The sequence below is a fragment of the Poeciliopsis prolifica genome, unplaced genomic scaffold (assembly GCF_027474105.1).
Source record: "Poeciliopsis prolifica strain line A6 unplaced genomic scaffold, Auburn_PproV2 SCAFFOLD013, whole genome shotgun sequence".
Classification (NCBI taxonomy): Eukaryota; Metazoa; Chordata; class Actinopteri; order Cyprinodontiformes; family Poeciliidae; genus Poeciliopsis; species Poeciliopsis prolifica.
Window position 1 is genome coordinate 4,124,982 of NW_026562388.1, and position 25,138 is coordinate 4,150,119.

The 25,138-nt window shown below is 40.4% G+C and overlaps 1 protein-coding gene across 1 annotated transcript in view; it reads right to left on the reverse strand.

Annotated features, from left to right (window-relative positions):
- The window catches only part of pcnt (pericentrin), a 37,357-nt gene that overhangs the window by 7,118 nt on the left and 5,101 nt on the right, over window positions 1–25,138 (reverse strand). Inside the window, 45 exon segments of the mRNA XM_055038524.1 lie at window positions 35–159; window positions 162–368; window positions 451–640; window positions 728–898; window positions 2,399–3,397; window positions 4,109–4,291; window positions 4,463–4,615; window positions 4,755–4,928; window positions 5,419–5,655; window positions 5,986–6,006; window positions 7,065–7,169; window positions 7,322–7,554; window positions 7,964–8,206; window positions 8,288–8,450; window positions 9,175–9,356; window positions 9,492–9,658; window positions 9,892–10,052; window positions 11,234–11,380; window positions 12,004–12,156; window positions 12,420–12,524; window positions 13,197–13,268; window positions 13,361–13,546; window positions 13,686–14,139; window positions 14,696–14,846; window positions 14,925–15,210; window positions 15,293–15,333; window positions 15,416–15,527; window positions 15,609–15,701; window positions 15,809–15,872; window positions 15,958–16,077; window positions 17,059–17,185; window positions 17,375–17,486; window positions 17,688–17,809; window positions 18,078–18,366; window positions 19,869–19,948; window positions 20,062–20,317; window positions 20,493–20,636; window positions 20,728–20,823; window positions 20,906–21,121; window positions 21,204–21,620; window positions 21,737–22,139; window positions 22,532–22,891; window positions 22,992–23,866; window positions 23,956–24,105; window positions 24,923–25,069. Coding sequence (XP_054894499.1) covers window positions 35–159; window positions 162–368; window positions 451–640; window positions 728–898; window positions 2,399–3,397; window positions 4,109–4,291; window positions 4,463–4,615; window positions 4,755–4,928; window positions 5,419–5,655; window positions 5,986–6,006; window positions 7,065–7,169; window positions 7,322–7,554; window positions 7,964–8,206; window positions 8,288–8,450; window positions 9,175–9,356; window positions 9,492–9,658; window positions 9,892–10,052; window positions 11,234–11,380; window positions 12,004–12,156; window positions 12,420–12,524; window positions 13,197–13,268; window positions 13,361–13,546; window positions 13,686–14,139; window positions 14,696–14,846; window positions 14,925–15,210; window positions 15,293–15,333; window positions 15,416–15,527; window positions 15,609–15,701; window positions 15,809–15,872; window positions 15,958–16,077; window positions 17,059–17,185; window positions 17,375–17,486; window positions 17,688–17,809; window positions 18,078–18,366; window positions 19,869–19,948; window positions 20,062–20,317; window positions 20,493–20,636; window positions 20,728–20,823; window positions 20,906–21,121; window positions 21,204–21,620; window positions 21,737–22,139; window positions 22,532–22,891; window positions 22,992–23,866; window positions 23,956–24,105; window positions 24,923–25,069 — 9,492 coding nt within the window.

The following is a 25,138-nucleotide window of genomic DNA, read 5'->3' on the forward strand; positions in this document are numbered from 1 at the left end:
ACATTTGAATTAAAAAAAACATTTCACAGCATACTTTGTCAGGGTCCAGTGAATTGAGCACAGAGAAGTGGTCGGACGCGGTCAAAGAACCCGGAGAGTGGGTACTCCGGGTGGCTGGATCTGGGGTGACCGTCCTGGAGTGTGGAGACTCCATCACAACCCTGGAGAAATTTTATCCTGGGGAAGATCCTGACCTGTACAGTTCAGACCACTGAGCTCAGACAGACGGGAATCGAGGACAGAGACGTGGTAGCGCTCCCTGACTTGGTCCTCGGAACATTCAAGTTGTCTCAGAACCTCCGGGGAGCTCAGAGAGGCTTCATCACGAGACACCGATAGAACATCCTCAAAAGCTCTGTGAGAAACGTCTGAGAGAAACACAAAAATTTTAGTCTGTTTGATAAAATAAAAAAGGTACGTCTTGAATCTTAACATTTAATTGCTATGTACCCTTGATGTGGCAGTCCTGATGGTGAGGATCTGCCTCCTGTTGCTGACACAGCTGACGGAGCTGCTCCAGCTCTCTGCGCTGATAGGCTAGTTCCTCTTCCTGTACGCCCACATCCTGCTGAAGACGTTCCAGCTCTGCCTTCATTCGCTGGTTTTCAACTTCCAGGTCAACAAGATGTCGCCGTTTGATCTGAAGAGCAGAAGTTACTTCCATGAAGACCAACCAAAAACACCTAAAGATCACAACAGATACAGTTTTCAGCTTTCATATTCCCACCTCTCCGTTCTCATGAGGTTTTCCGGTTCTTTCCGAGCCGATTTTCAGTCCTTGTTTCACTGACGCCAGCTCAGTCTTAAGAGCTTCATTTTCAGCCTTCAGCTTGGCGCACTCAGACTTCCTCTGTTTCAAGGAAGCCTCTGCTTTGGCCAGGGTAGCATCAGCATGGGTCTGGTAAAAGTAAAAGTAAACAGAACTGAGTTTTACAATCCACATGCTTTGCTTTTCCATTTGACTAAACAGAAAACTTCACAAGCATCACACAAGTGGAGCAAAACGTCTTGTGACGTTTGAATGCAGCGGAATATTTTGTACCAGAAAGGCTGCAATTGCCTAAAATTAGCTACACGCACACAACAACAATCAGAGCTGAGCAGACTAACGATGCTACAAACCAAGCCTACAAAACGCCGTCTTGCAAGAGAAAAACATTGCGCCTTACCACATCCTGTTCAGACACAGCGACTAAAAACTAAGACTCCAACAGTGTTAAAGCTAAGAGCTAGCATAGATTTTCCTCATTCTTCCTCATTTTAAAGAGACACTTCCTCTCGTTTCTGCAGTCAGTGTTGCACCACGTCATAACAGCGACGCCCTCTAACTACAACCAGATGTGGTCCTGCCAGCAGCAGCTGTATGTGCGGCAGAAAAGCAAAGCAATTTTGCTCGCTTTGAACAACGCCAGGCTTGAAGCTCTATTAAGGTTACCATTAATACCTTTCTTAAAGGTCAAGTTAATAAAAGAGCTAAAAAAAACAACAACCAAACAAGTAATTTACAATCATACCATGTCTTAATCAAAAGTCTGATATAAACTAATCATAACCGAAAGGGGAAAAAAAATGAAAACCATGGCTCTCCACCTGCTAAATAAAGCTAAAATCAGAACTATTTTTTTCAAAAGGTAAACAGCTGTTACTAGGTTACAGTGTCCTTCCTCTCCAGTCATTTATATTATGGCAGGCTGTTGTAACATAAAATCAGCTGCACTACACTTTCTCTTCAGACATCTGAATTTAGTTTATGACTAGACTTATTAATAACTTCCAACTTCCTAACACATTGTTGGGATTAGTGCATCTGTTTACAAATAGGATTAAAGTACATTTTAATGCTAAATGCCAGTGTTCTGTTTCAGAGGCTTTAAAAAAAATTAGAAAAAAACTCTGGCTTGATCTTTTTAGGATGTTGTGGGAATTTTCTGATAATTCTTGTATTTCTAATAAATTTCTGAAATGCTTAATTGGATCATTTTCCAGCCTCTGCGCTTCAGAATCATGCAGCAAACCTGGACTTTTTTATTTATGTTTTGTATTCTGCCAGTAAAGACTCGTGATGATTTTGACTTTATTATCCTTGAATAAAATCTCAGCATTTGATAAACCTGATGAAAATGTTTTTACAACCTCTCTCTTTTTTAACTTAAAAATGTAAAAGCCTTTCAACAAAAAAATGAAATGAAATAAACACCAACACAGGTTGAACACTAGAGGGTGCTAAAACAAGAATCAGTTTTTATAAATGAATTTAGAGAAAAATAAAAAAAAACTAAAATTATGCATTTATTTCTGTTAGGCAGGTAAAGGGCAAACCTCCAAGCCTAGAATCTTATTCTAGATCATTACACAATAATTAATATTGTCTCAAAAAGGTTAATAATTTGATACTCACCAGAAACTCCTTTTGAGCCTCTTCTTGCCTGGTTTCTTGGTCCCTCAGCTTCGCCGTCAGCTCCTGGATGAGGACATTCATCGAACCAACTTGTTTTCGGAGGGTTTCGATTTCCTCCTGGAGCTGACACTCTCTCCTCCTCAGTACTTCACGTTCTGCTGAAAGTTCTCCCTTCACAGTCTCCAGAGTTTTAATCCTCTCTATTCCCTCTGCCACCGCTTTCTCCATCTCCACGTTTTCTACTCTTACTTCCTGCACCTGCCTCTCATAGGTGCGGCTGGCTTCTCTGAGGACCTCCATTTCCAGCTTCATCTCATTGTAATTTGTTTTTAAAGCTTCGGTCTCTGTCAGTCTCTCTTGTTCGTTGTTTTGCAAGTCCAGGACCACGGCGTTCAGGCGGGCTTTCTCTTCACGCATCGCAGTTACCTCTTCGACTTCAACTTTTAAACTGTCCCTCTCCTCCTCTGACAGTTTTCTCTTTTCTTTCTCTTCCTCCAGCTCCGTCTCCCTCAGCCTGAGGAGACCCTGGACTTCATCGAACTTTTCCCTCTCGATGCCGAGTCTCCTTCCAAACTCTTCCCCTTGTGTCCGGTACTCCTCTTCCTGTGTGAGCAGCAGGCGCTCCAGTCCTTCCTTCTCCGCTACGGCGGTCTCAAACTGACTCTGCAGGGCTTTGAGCCGAGAGCGAAGAGACGAGGAGGCGGCAGAATGTGTGAGGCTGATCTCGTGCTTCAGGCTGTTCGGACCTCCCCTCCTCTCCTGGAGGGTCTCCATGTGCGGCTCCGGGCTGGGGGAGGGAGAGGGATTGATGCTGTCGCCGTCCTGGGAGTCGCTGACTTCGTGCAGGTTCGGACCCAGGGTGGCGAGCTCTGCCTGCAGCGTGCTGATGACCTCATGAAGCCGCTCCTCTTCTTCCTGCTTCTGCTGACGCACTCTCGTGATTTCAGACTGAAGATGTTCCACCTGAGACCGCAGATCCTCCAGCTCAACCTCCAGGACCTTTAAGAGGAAAAATAAGCAAACATTTCCCGATCAGGGTGTGTGCAACGTTTCCCCACAGTAAAATTTAAGCACTTTTCTAGCATTTTCATGGTAAGTTTCTAAACTTAACCAGCATCAAATATAGACAAAAACAATTCAAATCATTGTTTCAATTCACTATTTTATAAAGTCACTGATTATTGTTATAAATAATGCGTTATGAAAGTATTCTACCTTTTACAGTGCGGACAAAGTAAACTAAAATATAGCAATTTAATGTTTTGAACTGAAAACACTAATTTAAAAAAAATAAATCCACGTTTATCAATAACTAAAGTATAAGAAAAGTGTCTTATACTTAACAAGTTACAAACAAATGTCTTAAATTGTTCTTCCTAGGTTTTCAGGCGTTTAACTAATTCTGGTAATTTTAACTGACCAAAAACAAGGCAAGTTTGGTCTGATTTATTTTCAGACAGTGAGGAGAAAAAAATGTGTCTGTCTTCTCATTAGGTGGATGAAAATATCTGGTTTCTACTGAAAATCTTTTTAAATTTAGGTTTTGAATCAAGTGTTAGATTGCACTTTATTACAGGCTGAATATCAAGAAATGCTAAGGACTTCATACAAATTTAAAGCACTTTCCTAACACTGAAAATACCTAATTGAAAGTATTTATACACCCCCCGAATGTTTCAACTTAATACAGAAACTTGTCAGGATGCTTACACCGACTCGGTTGTCCCTTGCACTCTCAAGCTCTTGTTCAAGTTTTTGGATCTCGCAGTTCAGATGATCGATCTCCTGATTTTTCTCCTGAAGAAGTGCAGCAGGGAGCGTCTCTTCCTCATTTTCTGCCACCTGAACTTGTCCCTTTTCTTCATTTACTTCAGTGAGGGTGGACATCGTCTCCTATTAAACACAGCAGTTTGCTTACACTTACAATAAGCAATATGAGTTACCAAGGTGGAGAAGATGAAGGTTTTTCATTTTATGATGCATCTTGTTACCTCCAAACATAGACTGAAAAATTCAAATTGAAAAGAAGCAAATACTCGGATGTGACAACAAAACAGTTCTCACTTTGAGGGTAGAAATTTCCATTTGAAGCTCCTCAACTTGAGCCGCATTCTTGTTTGTCAGTAGTTCAAGCTGAGCAGTGAGGTGTTTCAGTTCAACCTCTTTTTGATGCAAGTCTCTTTGCACATTTTCCAACTGGCCAAGCAAGACCTCGACCTAGGAGACGATGGATTAAAAAAAAACGTATTTCAGAGGATATTCTGTCATTCCTATTTTAACCAAAAGGTGGCACTGTTGAACGAACAAATCTGGTGACTAAATAATTCACAAAACAGTTTTACAGAGCCTGACAGACCTCTTGCTCTTTACATTGTAGGTTTTGCTGGGCAGCATCCAAGGCCTCCCTATGCTCCTGGGTGGGGTCACGGGTGTTGTCATGGTAGCAGTGCCTCGTCTCATCCAGTTTGGACTGCAAAGCTGAGATTTGGAGCCTGCTGGACAGCTGCTGCTGCTCCAGAGCAAGCTTATCCTTACAAAAAAAAAAAAAAAAGAAGAAAACAAGAGGGAATTGCTGACAAACAGAACCGTTGAACCACTGAACCAATCAAAACCCTGAAACTCATTCATGTTTGAGAGTTTTGATTTTCATGTGATAAAGTAAATTAGGATATGACAGTGTCAATCTGAAGTGTGTGGAGTGCACTTGTAATCAGCCCTTATCACTGACTAAGATTTAGTGATGTCTGCTTTTCTTCAGCAGGGACAGGGAAGGTGCTCAGTTCATGAGTTCAGATGTAAAAAAACTTGAAAGAAAATACTTGCAGAAAAAGTTTTTTTCAAATTATTCACTCTGGGAAGCTAAACACAAACACATGTTCTCTTGTGCACACAGAACACTAGCAAAATACATCAACGTTTGTAGTTTTAAGATGGCAAACCGGAAAAAACAACAACAACCTCAGAGTGTAAATACTTGCACAGCACTATAACTGATCTGGGAGCGTGTTAGCAGTTCTTACTTGTGTGAGCTCCTGTTCGATTTGCTTCGCTTTGTGCAGCTCTTGCTCCAGTTTGTTGACGGTTCGAACGCTTTCCGCACTGTTGAGTAGCGCTTGTTCCAGCTCCCGGATCCGCCCTGCTAGCTTGTCTATCTCCTCGTTGCGCTCTGCTAGATCGCGCAGGGCTTTCTGATTGGCCTCAAGTAATGAGGCATGGTCATCTGTTTTATCTTTGACCATAGATTGAAGGCTCTCCACCTGCAGTGATAACAGGAACAGTTTTCTTTTGTCTTCCAAACTCAAATGTGGTAGAGAAGTTAGAATTAAAAAGGGGAAACTACAAGGTTTGTAATAAAAGCGATAAAAGCCATTCCAGATTTGCAGCCAATGATCAAGAGATTAAATCATCCTCAAGTGCAATGACAGATAAAAGACGTATTGGAAATATTCTACTTGCTATTGGATGATGGTAAAGAATACTGGACTCATGACAAATGCAGTTAAAAAGACTATGGATGATTACAGAGGAATAGGGGAAGTCATGCACAAGAGGAGCAATGAAAATTACACCACAGTTAGATTCCATACCTGCAGCAGCAAGTCTTCAAACTACAGCAATCCATTCAGCACAGAGATAAGCACATAGCAACAGTCAGGCCCATTGGCATTCAAAAGGCAGTATCAATAATTCAATTAAATAATTTGTGTCCCAGTTGAAAAATTACAAAAATCACACGTGGGAAGCACAAACACTACCTAAAAACAAGTTTAAACTTCAGTCGAAGATTTCTGCTTTATGCATTTACGCTGAGAAACACTGATGATTTTGTAAAGTTCATTACTGTTAGTTACACAACAATTCAAACACACAGCACTGGGTTAAAATAACTTGGATACAAGAACATTTAGAGCAAATTTACAATTACTGACCTAAATCATGTCTGGTTCAGTTCACCAGATGTTGCCCATTTTTATCTGTTTTTTTTTTTCCTTTTTCTTTTTTAAAATCGCTATTTGACCACTGCATAGCACTGCTTTCCTCTGGGATAAATGGTCAATTTGAGACATATTCATATTTATAAAAATGCTCACATCTCACACCTACAGTTTTATTAGAATCTAACAAAACAAAAAACTACTGTCACCCCAAAGAATAGATGTATGATCAATGACTTGATTGTTTTACAATAAAATCTAAAAAAACGTGAAGACATTTCTTAATGGTGCCCATTAATAATGAACTGCATATTCCATTGTTATTACTGACATCATTTAACATTAACTTATTACCTCCCATCACCCAATTTTCACTGATTTTGGCTCTGATCACACTTTGTGTTACTCAATATTTATGAGAGGTAATGTTCACACTGATATACTTCCTGTTGGTAGATCTTATGTATTGGGAGTCGCACATTCATTTTCAAACTGATGATTTTGGAAATGTGGTTAAGAAATGTTCTCTTGGAGAGTGAAAAATGCTATTTTGGTTAATAACATTTAGGAAAAGATGCTGGCTTTTCTTTTGTTTTTTTTAAAAAAAAAAGGCAAGTACCAGATGACCAATGTGACAAAATGTACAAAATGTCAAAGAGGCGAAACGATCAGGATTAAGACGAGAAAAAAAAGAAGTAAACATTAGGAAAACCAGAGGTAACGGCTCTCACCTTGTGTGCCTTGTCTCCATTTCCTGTGTGTCTGAGCTGGGCTTCCAGCCTGCGGATCTCCTGCTGGAACTCGTCTCGCTCATGTTCCCGCTCCACGGCCTGCTCCTACATGCAGCAAAACAAACTGTGTGAAAGACAATCCAAGATGCTATAATGCGACACTCAAACTCAAGAACAAGCCAAACAACACATAATACAACGTAGAAGTACATTACTTCACATTATAGGGTATGCTTCATTACAGTTTACAAGCTCACCTCTATAAACTGCCTATCGTGTTTCAGCTGTTTCTCGAGCGCTTGGACACGCTGACTAAGGTCTTCAGAGTGATTCTTGTGTTGCAGCTCCTTCTCCAGGAGTTTAGTTTCCTGATCTTCGAGTTCTCTCTCCAGGTTCCTGAGGCGCAGTGAGAGAGACTTGTGGTCTTTTTCCGCCTGCCTCTGCAAGTCCAACCTGTCCTGGGTCAGACGCTCCGTCTCTGCCAGCAAAGCTTGGAGAAAACGAAAAGGAAGGGTGAAGGTTGCAAATCCCTTCAAATGTAGATTAGAAAACAAAACAATACAGCTTTAAAAACAATACAGCTTTAATACACTCAGTTACACGTACTGAGCTAGAAGAAGAAGAAGACAACAGCAAATGGCACTGCAACCTTACACTGCAAAGTAATCCCCCTCCCCCACTCAAACACAAACAGTCACACTCCACTCTGGCCCACAAACCTGCGCCAGGATCTAAATTGAGCCAATGGCCAATGGAGAGATGGCACATCTGAGCACAGATATTATATAAGTGCATGGTCAAGGCTGATTCAAAAAGGCGACACAGTTGACTACAGAAATATAATTTCATGACATTTTAAATTTGAATTTATTCCATGATTTTGAATGGATTCTCCTCACCTTTCTCTCTCTCCCCAAGTCCAGCGGAGAGATGCTCCTTCTGGCGCAGGAGAATGGTGTGCTCCTCAGTGAGCTCCTGATACTTTCCTCTGACAGCATCCAGCTCTGCGGCGAGACTCTGCATCTTATGTAGCTTCACCTTCAGGCCTTCCAGCTCCTCCACAAGCTTCTCTTCTTGAGTTTCCTTCTGCAGCAGGGACTCCTCTAAGACAGCTTTTTCAGCCACATAGCCGTCCAAAAGCCCTGAAAACAGCAACAAGTATTTAAAAAAAAAATAATAATAATTACCAACGAAATGCTCTCTGAAAAACTGAAATAGCTGACCCTCTGCCTTGTGGAGCTCCAGCTGGAGGCGAGTCTTCATCTTGGCTTCCTCATCAAGCTGATTCATCAGGAGCTTGTGCTGCTCAAGGAGCTGGGCGGCTTCCTCTCTGCCCTGGGTGAACTTCTCCTCAAGGGTAAGATGAACATGGCAAGTCTTCTCCAACTGCAGCAGAAAGATAAATCCAGCGACACTTGGTCATGTGCTGACCTACGGTCAAAGCGTACCAATAAAAAGTATTTTTGCAGGTTTCCCCAACTCAAATTTAAGACCATTTTGAATTGAAGATCTGTATCACAAAAAAGGCACAAAAGAAACAAAAAATTCCGTATTTCACATATAATAGTGCCAAGTGAATGTAGCACCGTACTGGTTGGCAACGGAAGTGAGTTAGTCGCAAAGATAAATTTCGTCCAGCCAACTGTGAACTAATAGTTTACACTTATCAATGACAGATAAAAAAAAGGCAGCTTGCAAGGGTCTATTAGTAGCTACTTAGCAGTAGCCTCAACCTATTCGAGTCAGAATAGATACAATCAAAACTTTTACCTGGCAAAAAATACCAAAATACCACAGAGAAATTGCCAGAATAAATAGTCCTATCATGACAACATTTAAGACCTGTGGTTATTGTATTTAAGGCCAAATTAAATTTTTTAAAGGAATTTGAAGTTTTTTTTAAGGATATTCAACCTTTATATATAGTTTCTCTAATTAAAAATAACTTTACAGAAAGATAAATATGCTCCCTGAACATGATAATTTACTTCTTTTTTTTCTAATTTTCCAAATGGATTATTGTATTGCAACAAAATACAAATGAATTTCAAGGCTCCTTGCACATCTTTCCATGAGTGCAAATACATCCTTGTCTGCAGAGTTTCTTTACCTGTGTGTGAGCTTGATGGAGCAAATCCAGGAGCGTCTCCACTGCCAGATGTAACCTGCTGCAGGCTTTAAGAGCCGATTCTTCTCCTCCAGGACTGATCTGAGTGTCTGTAACCAGCAGACTCTCGCACAGCATTTGGGTCAGTTCCATCTCCTCTGATGACAAATCTACAACTGAAACACCTGTGAATAACAAAAGAAACATTTATTTCACGTCATTTAAGTGTGCATGAAAAACAGGCTGCGATTCCTTTTATCATGGTTATATTATTCAAGCAGTTTAAATCCTAAATGGAGTAAAGTCTGAGATCAACAGACCTGATTCCTGATCTCTATGCTCTTTTAAACTTTTCTGTGTCATCTGTTGATTTGTTTGGATCCTGCTGTTGATCTTTTGTCCAATCAGTTCTTCTGTTGCTATGATGCTGCGAAGCATCTCAACCAGCATTTTACTCATTTTCTCATTCGCACCGTATAGTTTGGTCCTGTAGAGAGAACAAAAAACAAAACACAGCAGATTCCGGTTCAATGCTTTTCGCACATACAGTTATTGCAGCCATAAATGACTGAGGTCAAATTACAGGCTATTTAGGACTAAAAGTACTGAAACCTGAAACGTGACAAATCTGGCTGTGCTTAAAATGTGCCAATTATATTGTTAAAATATAATTTAATATATCTTTTATAATTTATTCAAACTGCTACAATAATTACTTACTTTTCCTCTTTGGCATCCTGCAAGTCGTCAGTGAGCATCTTCAGCAGGTTTCCCCCCTCCTGGCTCTCTCGTTCCCTTCTTTGGAGGAGAGTGTCCAACGTCTCCATCTCTGCACGTTTCCCGTGCAACTCGTCCTGCAAGCACCCGATTTCTGCACGCAGCTGAAGGAGGAAAACAGTTTTCAGGCATTCCACTCCCAAAGCTAAATGTTTCCTCCTTCCCCTTTTATCCATTTTATGCATTGCATCAAGTCACTTAACTGTTCAGAAAAATAGTCTTTAAAATTAAGAGTAATTAGTAATCCACACAGTCCCCGACTCCTGTTAAATCCAGCCAAAATGCAACACATCCTAACTTCTAATCATCCTCGTCCAGCAGTAGGACTGACATCCACTTCTGAGCATCATGTGAGTGCAGCTGGGTAGTACTTCAATCTATCTTAATGCCCTAATGGTTTCTCTACAGCTCAGTTAGTATTCTTACTTTTCATTTCTCTACAACTTCCCTTTTATTCCCCCTCTTTTCCCTCCTCAACTCATCTCCAGCAGCTACCTAGCTCAATAAAACAATGCCACTGCCATGGCAACAGCCTCCACCTCTTGTTAAACCTCTCTATGCCAACCTCATGGAAACCAGAGTGCATGTTAATATTTTACTTTAAAGAGCAAAAGACGTCATGGAAACAAACAAAACAAACAGGAACATCTCCATTGCCTGCGATTAGATGGGGGAAGGAGAAGTAAACTACAAAAAAAATACTGGAAAATCATTTGAGAACTACGGATTCACCAAGTCCTTCAAATTGATAAACATTTATGTCGTTTTTTTTTTTTTTAATAAAAACAAACATGTTTTAGTAATCTTCAAAGCAAATGGGATTTCACAAAAAAACAACTCACATTTTCAAAATGTATTTTTTGTGAAACTTCAACTGAATTTCTTACGTCTCGAAAAGGAAGCAGCGTAAAGTTTTTCAACTGGTTGCCCTTCCCAAAATTCCCATGAGAAAAATTAAGACATTCAAACAATTAATAATACCAATGAGAACAGGAATTAGAAAGTAAGAACCTTAACTTGTGACATTTCAAACAAACATGTATTGCAAAAATAATTAGAATGTAGCTTCTCCACTGTACATGAAATATGAATGTTGCATTTTGTTATGGTGCAAATCTTATCCGTCAGTCATAACCCGACTTATACATGACTCAATTTGAATGATTCAGTCATTGGAATCAGCAACAGATTTTTTTTTTACACCTTCTATCTGCACCATGCAACGTAAAAATGGGCAAGACACATGAGATGAGCAACAGATGTTATGTACAGGTGTTTTCAGTACCTGGCTAACAACAGCCTCCAGTTGCTGCAGCTGGTTGGTGAGCTCGCTCATTCTTCTTGTATAGATCTGTTCCTTTTCCTGCTGCTGAGATATGAAGCTCTGCCTCAAGTCTTCAAGCTCCACCTTTTTCTGATCTTCAAATTCAGTCTTCGATGGCAATAATGTGGTTCCAAGAAGCAGAAGATGAAAAAAAAAAAAAGCAGCAACAACTTGTAAGTTATACTTTCCTCAAATCAGTGGCCATCTGCCTGAATGCCTGGCTGCACATTTGAAATAGTCAACAATTAAATACCTATTTTCTGCCTTAAAACCGTTGGCATTAGAGAATAAAAACCTTAAATCCAATTCCTTTTAGCTGTGGTTCAGATGAATGAACAGAAACACATGCACAGCCCAGAAGAGCACAGATGGAGAATGGAGACAGAGACATCAAGACTTGTACATATATGCTGGTGGGATTAGGAGAAAACTGGGTTTGAGCAAAGCTCAAATGGGACAGAGTCCAAGCGAGGGAACTATCCGCTGAACTGGTGCAGCTGGAGCTTAAAGAGCGCATCACAATCGGCACACACATTGTAGCTCCAGATAATCCTTCGCTATTACGTAATATTTCCAACAAGAACGCAATATTCTAGTGGCTACATAACATTTAAAAATAAGAGAAAACAGAAAAGATTTAAAACATGTGGTAAAATAAACTGAAGCGATCAGTCTGACATCTCTGAGTGCCTCATTTTTTTCTTCTCATTCCTTAACAATTTAGTTTTTACCTTCAGATGGTTAATCTTGTCCTGAAGTCGCTCTTCCGATTGAACTTTGAGGAGCTCCACCTCTTCCTGGAAGCGCTGCCGTTGCCTTGCTGACTCTTCTTCGAGCTCGAGGCGACAAGCGTCCAGTTCACGTGCAGTAGTCCCCCTCAGCTCCTACAACAGAAATCCACACAATTTCAAATGGCATGGTTTGCAGCTGGCAACATCTTTAGTACGTCAAAGTTGAAAAAAGAAAAATTTAAATACCCAGCATCTACAGAGAAACATGCCATTATAGAGGATGAACAACATTTTAGTGTAATCCCTTCTCTGATGGGCTGTAAGAGCCACCAGCACAAGAGCTTTATGGGAAACTATGAAAGAGCATCCACAGTTCACACACAATTATAATCTGATCATTTATGTGTAACACGTACCTGAAGCTGACTTTGATGCTGTTCTATAAGCTGCTCCTTTTCAACACCGTAGGTGTGTGAGAGCTCCTGCAGGGCTGTGCCATGTTGCTGCTCCAGTTCCAAAACCTGAAAGACAGAGGAAAAAAAAAAGATTAGGATTCAATTTTAATTTATAATATTTAGAGAAAAAGTTCTGAAACTACTTGGGTCTAAAGTTAGTTACCAGAAAATTGTCATTTTTGGTTGAACCCTATTTTGCCCATATTTGCTTTAAACATTTGAATATTTGCCTGTAAATAGCCGTTAATGTCTCAACAATCAACCGCAAACTTCAAAAGTTGACACAAAACAAATTTCCATTTGAAATTTGAATGCAGGGACCATCGGCTCTCTGTTTCCGGCCTGACTCCTAATGATCGCCAGCTGAAATAAAGTGCTAATATCTTGGTCATGTCTTGATAGCAACCATGTGGCTCAGCTTCCTTCAGCTCATTTGCTACAACAGATCTCTTCTTCATGTAACAAAACAAACAAAAAAAACAACAACATCAAGATTGTCGTTTGCTTCAGAAAAGGCTGATTTCAATTACTTTGACTTTAAACTCCCCTTTTCTTTTTCAAACCTAGTATTTTTGTCCTAAAAAATTAGGGGCCGGGGATATTTTGAGCAAACCTGTTCCCTAAATTGAAAGTTCATAATATAATAATATAAGAATAAATGCAGGATATAATAGGCCTCTGATTTTTGTCTTTGTGACTTAAAAAGTTAAATCAAATGCATTTTGAGGACAGCTGTACCTGCTGCTTAAGTGCTTCCAATGCTCTGCAGTGTTCTGTATCCAACGTCTCTTTCTGAGCAGTCAGCTCCATCTGCAAAACAAATTAATGTGAACTATCAATCAACTACTTAGTCGTCATGTTTTCATAGATTGAACTTCAATAGTAAGACTATCACTCCTTACCTTGTGAACGTGGTTAAGCTCAGCTGCCATGGCCTTGAACTTGTCCATGTGAACCTGAGCCAGCTCTCTCTTCAGCTCCTCCCTGATGGACAGCTGCTCTGCAGTCAGCTGTTTGTGCTCTGAACTTCTGGAAATCAGATCCTGGCGATGCTTCTCCTCAAGCCGATTCATTTCATCACGCAAAACCTGTGATAAAAGTTGAATACATGAAGTACTGAAACTGGAAAAAAAATGTCAATGCTTGCCCTGTAAATGTTGCAGCACTTTCATTCATTGTACATACTAAACTCAACCATATTGGGTTAAATGGCTCATCTCTACTTACTTGCACTTCTTTTAAGTATGTGGCCTCCAAAGTGTCCATATTTCCCAGCATTCTCTTTTCCAGTTCATCCCTCTCTTCCTGGTGTCTGTGCGCCAGTTCTGCCTCCAAAGCCTCCAACTGGGCCTGACTGGTCTCCTTGAAAGCAGCTTCCAGTTTTTTAAGATCCTCCATTTGTCTCGAATCGAGGGCTGATTCCAGAGCAACAAGCTCAGCTTTGTGCTTATGTTCGAGCTCAGTGATCATAGCTGCGAGCTGATCTCTGTGACAGGCACCGAGTGAGTCCAGCTGTGCTTTGTGTTTGGCGCGGAGCGCATTCATCTCTTCGGAGTGCGCGTTTAGGAGCCTTGACCTCTCATGTTCAAGCTCGGCTTTATACTTGTCTTCCAGCTCTGCCACGGACTTTTCACAGCTCTGCGCCAAACGCTGCTCCAACTCCGCTTTCTCCTCATCAAACCTGGAGATGGGGCACAGGAAAACAAGCTCAAAGGAAAGTAAGAGAAAGCAGCTGGCTTTAGTTTGTTTGCTAAATAATTATTAGTGAAACTTGTTTGCATTGCAAACACAAAATTTTAAACAAGGGTTTTTTTGTCACGTTTCTAGTATTTTTAGCACGCTGACATTAAGACAAAATAACTTCTGTAAAGTTAAGAATAACTTTAAAGTTATTCTTAACTTCTGTAAAGTTAAGAATAACTTTACAGAAAGATAAATATGCTCCCTGAACATGACAATTTACCCTTCAAATTCATTATAAGAATTAATGACAATATAATATTCGTGTATACCGATGCTGCTTATGCATCATCTGTCAAACATTTATCCAAATATGCCTTCACATCACTGATTTGGGAGTAATTATTCTGCCAATCACTAACTAGAGCAAATTTCTTGATTCTGATTCTCTAGTCCTTAATATAAATAAAATACAGTTGGTTTTTCTTAATGTACTTTAGGATATAGCAAAATAACTCCAATGACAGCAAACACAACCCCGACATGTTAGATCTGACCTTTGCTGGGCAAGTCGAAGCTTCTCCTCGCTCTGCTCCTGAAGCAGAACTTTGAGCTCTTCTGTTTCTTCAGCCATGAGGCTCTTTGCCTTTTGCAGTTCGTTCTTGTATTGATCCTCCAATTGTTTTTTCACCATCAGAAGTTGTGAGCCTGGAAGACAGTTTTGTTTTGTTTTTTTCAAACAGAAGAACTCAAATGTAACCAACGTAGCTCGTTAAGATAGCTGACCTTTATCATCATCTGGAGACAGTTCAAGAAATTTTAACTTCTCTCTTTCTTTCTCAAGAGCTTCTTCAAGGCATTTCTTTTCCCTCTCGAGATCCGACCTCAAAGCAGAGATCTCGTTTTCATGTTTCTGTTGAAGCTCTTCTCTCCGTTCCATCAGATTTTCCTCCTCGGGATCATCTTCATGCCGTTTAGTCAGAGCAGCAAGGCTGTTCTCAAGCGTGTGGATAATCGTCCTCCCTGTCTGCAGCTCCTCAGTGAGACGCCACATCCTCTGTTCTACCTCAACCTGATTAAGCATGAAAACACTGAAATAAGAACAAAAATCCTGACAAAATTCAAATCAAATGTTACAAATTGATTCTCCTTACCTCTACCTGCCTTTCTGCCTCCAAATGCACTTTGGTGAGATCTGTGCGAAGATTTTCTTAACGTTAAGATCTTTCAAAAAGAAAAGTGAGCGTTCATTTGCTTAAATTCTAATTGTGAGGCACCTTGTAAATGACTTTCAGAAAGTTTGGCTCGGAGTTGCTCCAACTCCAGGGCATGACGCGTCTTCATCTCTTGCAGCTCTTCGTAGTAATGGTCCGTGAGGTCTGAGCGCATCTGGGAAATGGCGGCGAAAACTCACAATATGAAGCATCAGACTTATGCTTTAGCTTCCATGAAACCAACATGGTGCCTCACCTGCTGCACCTCTTCTTTATAAGAAGACTCCAGCTGGGAAAGGTCCATTGCATGCTTTTCCTCCAGCTCAACACGTAAGCTGTCAAATAATTCCTTCATAAGACAAAAGCCAACACAATGATGGATCTTCATAGAAAAACCAAATAAAATAAAGTAATAAAACCACATTATTTAGCATTAAATCTTCTCCAGATTCTTACAGTGTGAGCAATGGATGCATCTCTATTATCCTTCTCTTCCTCAGCCAGAATGTGACGCATAGCCCTGAAATCAAGACAAAAGGAATGAATGCTCTGATATGTTTATCCAGCACTGGAGAAACAGACCATATGAAGGCCTTCCAACATACCTGTCATCTGCAGTTTTCATCACAGATTCCTCCAAGGCACTTTCGACCATCCTCAGCTGGAGAAGAGCTATTTCCTCTTTGTAGGTCTCCTCTGACGCGTGCAGCCGCTTCTCAAAATACCTATAAGGAGGAATCACGTGATGAGATTTTTGTACAACATAGCAAAGCAAACACTGTTAACAGATTCAGCTATAGCACAAAAGTATGCATGGTTACGTCCATCAAGTTATACCAAAGTATAAAAAATATGTATGTTTGACAATATACAAACAGCACATTTGTGTAATTAAATACATGAAAATGGTGGAACGAAACTTAAAAAATATATTGCCAAAGTTTTTTAAGTCAAATAAACTGTAGTTTGAAACTGGATCAATAAGTAGATCTATATATAGTGATTTGTATTAAAATAATATACAGCAAATTATCCTTTGAGTAGAAACTGAGGAGTATAAACCAGCAGCCTTGCACTCCACTCGCTTCTGACAATCATGAAAATGTCATAAAAAGATCATTTGCAGTACAGTTTATACTTGCTGGTGAAAAAAAATGAATACATTTACCCAAGAGGTATGATCTGATTTTTCATTTTTCTTTTTGATCAAGTCATTTGATTTGTAAATGCAACTTTCTTCAGAAAGTAAATCACAAAATGGCTGACTAACAGATTAGTTTTTTTTTTTTTTTTGTTTTTATTGTGGACTGAAATGAGATTAATCCAGCTGCTAAAAAATAAAAAGTCTAAGCCATCTACAAAAAAAATAAATGCAAAGCTCTCTAGTACTAAATTTACTCTCCCAGTGTTGCTTTTGCATAAATTAGATTTATATGCTCTGATATGTATGAAGTATACTGCACCACTTTACTGTTTACTCCACACCTCGTAGATCATTTTACACTGCATTCACGTAATTTTATTGTTGCCAAAATATTCCCTAAATGCGTTAGAATGTTTTAAGACCAGCAATATTATCCGTTTCACTCTTGTCATAATCTAGTTACGTAGTTTTAGTGTGAATACTGATACTGTTGTAGAAAAGTGCAAACACAGGAGGTCCAAGTTTAGGGTGTGAGACTAGGTGTGTGGTTATGTTGTCGTACTTCCTGAGGTTTTCCAGCTCGACCTCATGCATCTCTTTGATTTCTCGTTTCTGGTCACTGAACTCCGTCTTGAGACGCTCGATGTCATCGACTTGAGACGAGCGAGCGATCAGCTGCTCTTTCAGCTCTGGAACATGAGAAAACAGAGAGAAGAGTCGAGTTTAGTTTTACTTTCACCGTCGTATTTCACTCTGAACTACACAGGCTTATGAAGAAACATTTAATGCAAGGTTAGTAGAAAGAAGAAGAAATCCATGGTAACAGACACATGCCCATATACACTTCTGCAGATGTCAGGTTGGTGTAATGATCTTACCCCCCAGCTCTTGACGGCTAGCTCTCATGGTCTCCAGCTGGGTCCACAGCTGACCCACTTCTTCCTCTGAGCTCTTCTTAAGCAAAGCCTTCTCTTCCTGAAGGTGCAAAACCTAAATGACAAAGCAAAACGTCTTTTAAGATTAGATAAATGACGTTCCAGATGACTTAAATGAATATTTACATACCCGAGATTGACATGACAGAACAAAACATTAACTCTTAAATTTAAACCTGAGATCATGAACATGTTGTAATTTTTAAGCAAGAAATGAGCTCCAAATTGAAGTGACATTGTTGCAAAGTCAACTAACCTCTTGCTGCAGTTGCCGCTCTTTTTGCTGCAGTTGCCGCTCTTTTTCCTGAAGGTGGCGCACTTGCTGCTCTTTCTCCTGCAGAGCTGACTCATGACTGCAAACCAACTCCTCCAAAGAGTCTAAGTGGTATTCACAGAACAAGACAATTTTTAATTCAATGGAGAAAAGAAAAAAAAACAGCATTGTGCCACATAAAAAATGCAGAATATTAACACAATAGCATTTGAGAGTCTATGATTAAACGGATAAAATGTAATTTTACCCAATTTCCTAATATCCATATACAGTCAGATATGTAAAATGTGTTTATATTTTTAAAGACTTAAAACTATTGTATTTTTTTTTTCTCCCTCAAACTTGAAATGGAAGATATTTTCGACAACATACTGGCAGCAGCCTCTTTGTCGGCCCAGGCTCGTTTCAAGTCTTCCTCTAGTTTCTGGACCTGCTCCGTCCTGGAGGTTTGGAGTTCCTCCAGAGCGGCCGTCGCCTCCTGCAGGTCAGACTGGCTCTGAGACAGAGCCCCTCTGGTATCTGCCAGAGCTCTGCTCGTTTCCGCCAGGGAGGCCTGGGTGTTGACCAGTTCTGTCTGCGTGGCATTGAGTCGGTTCTGAATCTCTGATAGAGACCTTTGGCTGGTTGTTTCAGCCTCCGTCTCCCACTGTGCTCTCAGAGCCTGTGACAAAAAAAAAAAAAAAATCTCATTAGCTTTTAAATAAAGTGACAAAGAGTGAAGCAATAATTTGCAAAGATACTTGCTGTTTATCATCTTAGTGCATCTTTTTTTGTGACCAACAAAGTAGCAAATAATTATGAAATAGAAAGAAAGTAATGCATAGTTTTTGAAATCTAAAATGTGTACAGCTTTTTTTTAATCCACATTACTTAACCAACTTTGGAGATCAGAGCAGCATAGTAACAATGAAAACAAACACACATTAAAATATGCTCACAGAACACAGACAGCATTTCCTGCCAAGATATTATCATATTTTCAAAAGTTGCAAGTTGTTCCAGGCATAAAATTCTGCAAGCCAAAAAGTCTTCTTATCAAGTTTATACTTAAGGGATGACAAATTACAGAATTTCCATAGAACCAAGATTGCAACTTCCATGTTTCCTTGTAAGGCGAAGAGCTATACAAGGTGCGGTAACTAGAAAAGTTTTATGATAAACACATACCGAGGTCTGAACAGTCATATAAAGATGTCCAGATAATTTTAGAATTAAATACACAATGATGTTACAGTTGGTAATAAATCAACGCCCCATGGTATACACTAGCTAGCATGCAAACACAGTGGAGTGAAGCGTTCATATACAATCAATCTCCATGGTTCACAAGAAGCAGAAAAGTTGCCTCCAACTATCCCATCTCCATTTTACAAAAAAGAAAAAGTGAACATTATTTCTACTGAGCAATCCGAAAAGAATTATGTTATTTTCGGATTTAAGGACTGAATATGACCCTTACAAGCTATAGATGCTATAAATGATCATTAATTAAAAATCTTAGACTATTGGTTTTTCAATTCCTAGTTAAGATTTTTCTCATTCAGTGTAGATGACTGACTCTTTTTTCAACAAATAAACCTCATACAAAGTTCAATATGGAACCAATTACCTTCAGAACTCACCAATAAGAGGTTAATGAAATGCAACTGTGTAAATTAGTTTTGCCTTGCAAGACGACGGCATGTATGGCAGACAAGCTAAACTGTACACGTCACTCTTCGCTCGCCATTTCTGAACTGAGAAGAGAGGTGGTGGCAGAATCAAGAAGTTTGTTTACCTTTCTTCAGCAGAAAAAAGAAAGCAAGCAACAGTTGATGGGAAGATGACTAGAACTAAAAACATGTAAATACTGGCAAAGGCTCTTAGAAGCAGCACAAGATTGATTATTAGGCCAAACCCATAACAATTTTAAGGAAGACTTAAAAAACTTGAGCTCCTTTTAATCAGTTTAATTTTCAGTCTCTAGATGAAAAGCTGGTAGGGTTAAAACCTTAAACTCCTTCAGTTAAAGATGGTTTTTCAAAGTAAGACTAAGGTGGTACACTTATAACATTTTGAAAACACTGCACTGTTTCCATTTTAAAACTTTGTGTTGCTTTGTCAATCTGTCACATAAAAACATTGAGTATAAAACAATATTAGAAATCAAAAAACAAGCTCAACCTGTATTTCTTTCATTTGTTTCTCCTCCAATCCAGTTCTCTCCTGAGCAAAACGACTCTCAAAACGCTGCTTCAACTCATCTAAACATTCACAAATACAAAGGGATAAAATTCATTTACAAAAATAATGAATCGTAAAACAAACATTTTCCAAACATATCTGCAGAGAGCTGCTGCAGTTTGATTGTACTCACCAATCTCTTGGTGGTGTAGCTCCTGCAGCCAGTCTCGCTGCTGCTGATTCTGCTGTTTGATCGAATCCAGGTCCGATTGATACCGAGCCTGAAGAAGAGCACTATCCTGGGTGAACTTCTCCCTCATAGAACCCTGGAGCTCCTCAACAGCAGATTCTTGCTCTTGCAGCACGTTCGCTTGTGAAGTCTCCAACTGAGACGCGTGAGCTGCTGTCAGGCTCAGACGTAAAGCTTCGAGCTCCATGCTCTTCTGGGTCTAAACACAGATTGCGTATTCGAGACTTTATGCGTTTCACTAGCACAAACTGTATAGCTTCAGGCTATGTTTAAACATTTATATGAAACAAAAATGTATATTTTTATTATACAGAAGAAAAAAATGTCACAAAAGTATTTTTTACCCCTCTGAAATTGTGGATTTTAAAACATACCTGCACCTGATGCATCTCAGCCTGGTGGGCAGCTTCCATGCTCTCCCTCAGCTCCAGGGTCACCTCTGTCCTCAGCTGTTCGAGCTCCTCGTTGTGTTTGGCCTTCAGTTCTGACATCATCCTCTCATGTTCCCGTTCCGTTACCTGAGGGAAAATCAGAATAAGGAATGAGCAAACTCCAAACGAAAGGGGGAAAGTTGTATTTTCTTGATCTGCCAGAGCGACTGACTGATACCTCTTTGATGAGGCCGATCTGTTGCTTCTGCTCTTCCTCTATAACGATCCGCTGCTTCAGCAGCTCCGTCTCCAAGCGATCATTCAACTCAGAAATCTAGATATTTACATAGGAAGAAATATTGAAACATCGATAATCATAATCTGAAGACCATATTTATGAAGTTTGGAAATCCCACCTCTTGCTGATGTTTCTCTACCAAGATTCTTATTTCCTGCTTGTGAGAAGCTCTAAGTTTTTCTGAAGCTTCCTCCACAGCCTGGGCCTGCTTCTCAACGACAGCCTTCACCTCCTCTTCCTTCTCTTTCATTTTTTCCTCCAGTAAACGAGTTGCATCAATCAGCTTCTCCTTCTCCTGTCTCTCCTCCTCCCATTTTTCCTTTTCCTCAGCCAACTGTTAGATAACATTATTTGTCACTTTAATAAAGCAAAGAGAGCAAAGCAAATACGTCACGCTTATGCTATGTGCATCTCACCTCAAGATCCTTGGCTTTCATAATGTTCTCAAACTGCTCGAGTTCCTCCTCCAGGACCTGTTCCATCCTTTTAATCTGTTCGTCCATCTGCTGTTCCTTCCTCTTCTCCTCCTCCCGCTGTTTCGCAGACAGAGCCTGCGCCTCCTCCAAACAGGCCAGGTTTTCTCTTAGACTGTGAATCTGAGATTCCAGCTCATTTTTCGCTCTTTCAGCCGAGTCTAGACCGTCCTGGCTCTTCTGCAGTTCCTGCTGCAGTCTGTCGACTTCGTCTTGGAGCTTTAGAAACTGCGACCTGGTCGCTTCAAGCTCCTTTGAGACAGCATCGAGCTCGGATGCCTTCTGACTGAAGAGACTTGTCGTCTTTTCATGTTCCGTCTTTGTCTCCTCCAGTTCTGATGTCAGCTGGTCACAGTAAGCCTGGAGGCAGGGAGCAAAAAAAAAATTACAAAAATATCACTGAATAAGACATTTGCATTAATTTGAAATCATATGCATATTTACATTCACAGTGAACTCTTATTGAAGTGACATACCTGTAATGTTTGAATCTGGAGCTCGTCACTCTGCTTCGAAACATCCGTGGAAGAATCTGGACTCGGCTTCGTCGCCTGCAGTTCCTCCTCATTACGAGGAGCCAAGAGAGAAACCTCTTCCTCTGTTTCCTCATTTAGTTTTCCTGAAAATTCATCGACGTTTTCCGATGAAGAGACAGAAAACCTAATCAGGGATGTTTCAGCAGCTCTTCCAGCTTCTTGTCCCATCGATGTTGCCACGGTTTCGTTTTCCCTTCTTTCCATTAAGACTCCGTCTCTGTAGTCAGAGGTTTCCTGCTCATCAGTCCTCGAGTTCATTTCTTCCTCGGCCAGTCTCCGTCTCTCCCTCTCTTCTTCAAGTTCACAGAGAGCTTGCTGCAGTTCCTCCGTCACCTGGGCCCACCTGAGCAAAAAGTGGCTCGAGTCGTAAATTTAAACTTAAGATTATCAAACATAGGCTGCCTCTGAAAAGAGCGGCAATTAAAGAAAAATAAATTAGGTCACAGAGAAACTCAAGCACATAATTTTGAAATGGAAGAAAAATAATTAATTTCTAAAAAGAATTAAAAAAAAAATCAATTCAAATCTGAAAAGTGCGTAGTGCCAAGGTGCTTACTCTTTAACGCTGGAGAAGGAAAATGTCATTTTATTTCCACTTCTCAACCATGCTTTACTTTGCTTTTGGTAAACCAATTCAAACCATATTAAACATTTGAATGCCACAGGACATGTTTGTCTGTAAAAATTACACACATGGTAAAAGAAATAAAACTATCTTCTATTATTTTCCGTTACCTGCTCCGTGCCTCCTCCAGTTCCTCTGCGCTCTTGAGGACTTCCTCTCTTAACACACCCAAGTCGCGCTCCTTCTGAGCCAGCTCCTCGCGCAGCCTCCCGCACTGCTGGCTCAGCAATTGTTTTTCCAAGTCGGTCTTCTCAAGCTGCTGCTCGGACAGTTGACTCCAGCCCATTTCGCCGGAGCCACCGCCAGAGCTGCGAAGCCACTGAGAGAAGACCTGGGCGCTGGAATCGCCAGCCTCTGAGACGGAGTACTGCATGCTGCTGATGTTCTCATGGCTCTTGTTTTCTTCACAGACACGGTGTGAAACCGACAGCAGTGGCTGGTCACCGAAAACGTCGCTGTTGAGCTCGAAACTGCACAGAGAGGCAGAAAGAGGAAACTTTAGCACCATCTAGCTTATAGACAGTGAACAAAAAAAACCCCAAAACATCTCAATCCAAAAGCTTCTACTACCTGCAGTCTGCAGACATATCATGGGGACTGGGTTGTTCAAAACCTTCATTTATCACTGAAGATTGTGAATGTGCTGGGGGAACCGAGGACAGATACCGCTCCATCAGAATATCTCCTTGTACCGATGCCTCCAGATCCTCGCCATCAGCTCCACTTTCCAGGTAGGCTTCCTCTGCCGTAACCTCAACAGTGATGGCAGCTTTGGCGTGGTTCTCCCGGTTCTTAAAAGCTTTCAGTCCTTCCATCTCATTCTCCCTCTGCTGAAGTCGTCTTTCGCTCTTATCCAGCAGCTGCTTGACGTGCTCAACCTCCTCTTTGAGCGTTTGCATCTCATCCTCCAGTCTCTGCTTTTCTGCCTCAAGATTCTGGAGACGGAAAGCGGAGCCGGCAGAATCTAAATCAGATCTCCCCTCTGAATCTTCATTCTGAAGCCTTTGCCTCAGCTCCAACACTTCTCTGTTCAGTTCTTCTTTCTCTTCTTTGTACTGCTGCATGACAAGGCACTGGTTTTGGAGGTTTTGCAGTTGGGCCTCCCTTTCTTTTCGCTCCTCTTCCCTTTCCTCCAATAATGAAAGCACGTGTTGGTTTCTCTCCATCTCCTTTGCTAGTTCGGCACTTATATGATGGCTGTTTTTCCTTTCTTCTTCCAGCTCAGACATCAGCTTGTGCAAAACCTTATCAATCTCAGTGTCGCTGTCATCACTTAGGCCCTCAGGGCTCTGCTGGGAGCCCTGGCCTGCATTTCCTGACCCCTCTGATGTTGCCTTTTTATGCTTGATATTTGTAGGTTGAGAAAAGAGGCCATGGTGATGCTCCGCAACACCAAAGGCTTCGGCCACATGGTGACCTTTAATCCGCTGGAACTCTACGCTGGCCTGTATGAAACGAAACAATCAATATGGAGCTTTGAATTGCAAAAAAAAAAAAAAAAAGAATAGCTCAGTGCCAAAATGCTTCCACTCACCTGCTGGAGCTGTTTCTGCAGAGCCTGGATCTGTCCAGCGAGACACTGAGCCTGTAGCTGCATCTCATCTCTACTTGAGAGGGCTTCTTGCAGCTTGTGGCTGAGCTTGGCAATTATTTCATTCCGCTTCTCGACAGCCTGCTGCAGGAGCTGCAGACATGGAGATTTATGCAATTTTAGTAACGATCTAAACAAATGTTTTCATGCTTTCAAAAAATGTGTTTTTGAGAGATGGGAAAATTGCATTTCCACAGGGGTTTGTGTAGCACTGACCATGTGGGCTTCAGAAACCATAAAACTGAATGGAATATGTCATATGGTTACATCTACAGTTAGATCAAATTGACCAGTCCTTGAGGAGGTTTAAAAAAAAAAAAAATATATATATTATATATAATATATATATATATATATATATATATATATATATATATATATATATATATATATATATATATATATATATTAAACCTCCTCAAATATATATATTTTATGAGGCACCACCATGCCTCATAAAAATAAAATGCAGTGGATTGAAGGGAAAAAATGAAAACAAGAACTCGAGAGGAATCTAGATAAAACAGAAAAGGTCATCTCATTGGTTTAGTCACCGGACAAAAACCAAATCGATGATTATTGATCGAGTGATCTTAAATGGTCATAATCGTGATGCGTTTTTCAGCCATATTGTCCAGCTAGCGACGGCTGCATCATAAGCTGTCAAAAACAAACTACATGGCCGAATTAAAAGGTTTGATCTAAATCTGGCAGGGGAGGAGGGGCGCTCCATAAATCTACTAGGATTTATTCATAAGAACAAATTGCAAAAGAGGAGAATGGGGCAGAGATATGGAAATGTTTGTCAGTACTTTGTCTCTTCATGTCCACAGTTACAGTACCCAGAACTGGAAAATAAATGTCTCCAAACTCCAGGAACCCTGAACGTCTATCCATTTATACTGAATACCTTGAGCTGCTCTTTCCCAGTGAGTGCAGCGAGCTCCTCTTCTCTCAGGTCCTCCACAGGAGAGAGGCTTCGCTCCGGAGTGGAGAAGTGATCCTCTTGTTGGTCATTCTGCTGGTTTTCTGATTTCTCAGAGTTTGAGCCGCCAAACTTAAAAAAATAAAATAAAATAAAAAAACTAATTTTAATAAAACATTCAGAACAAATCTTGTATTACAT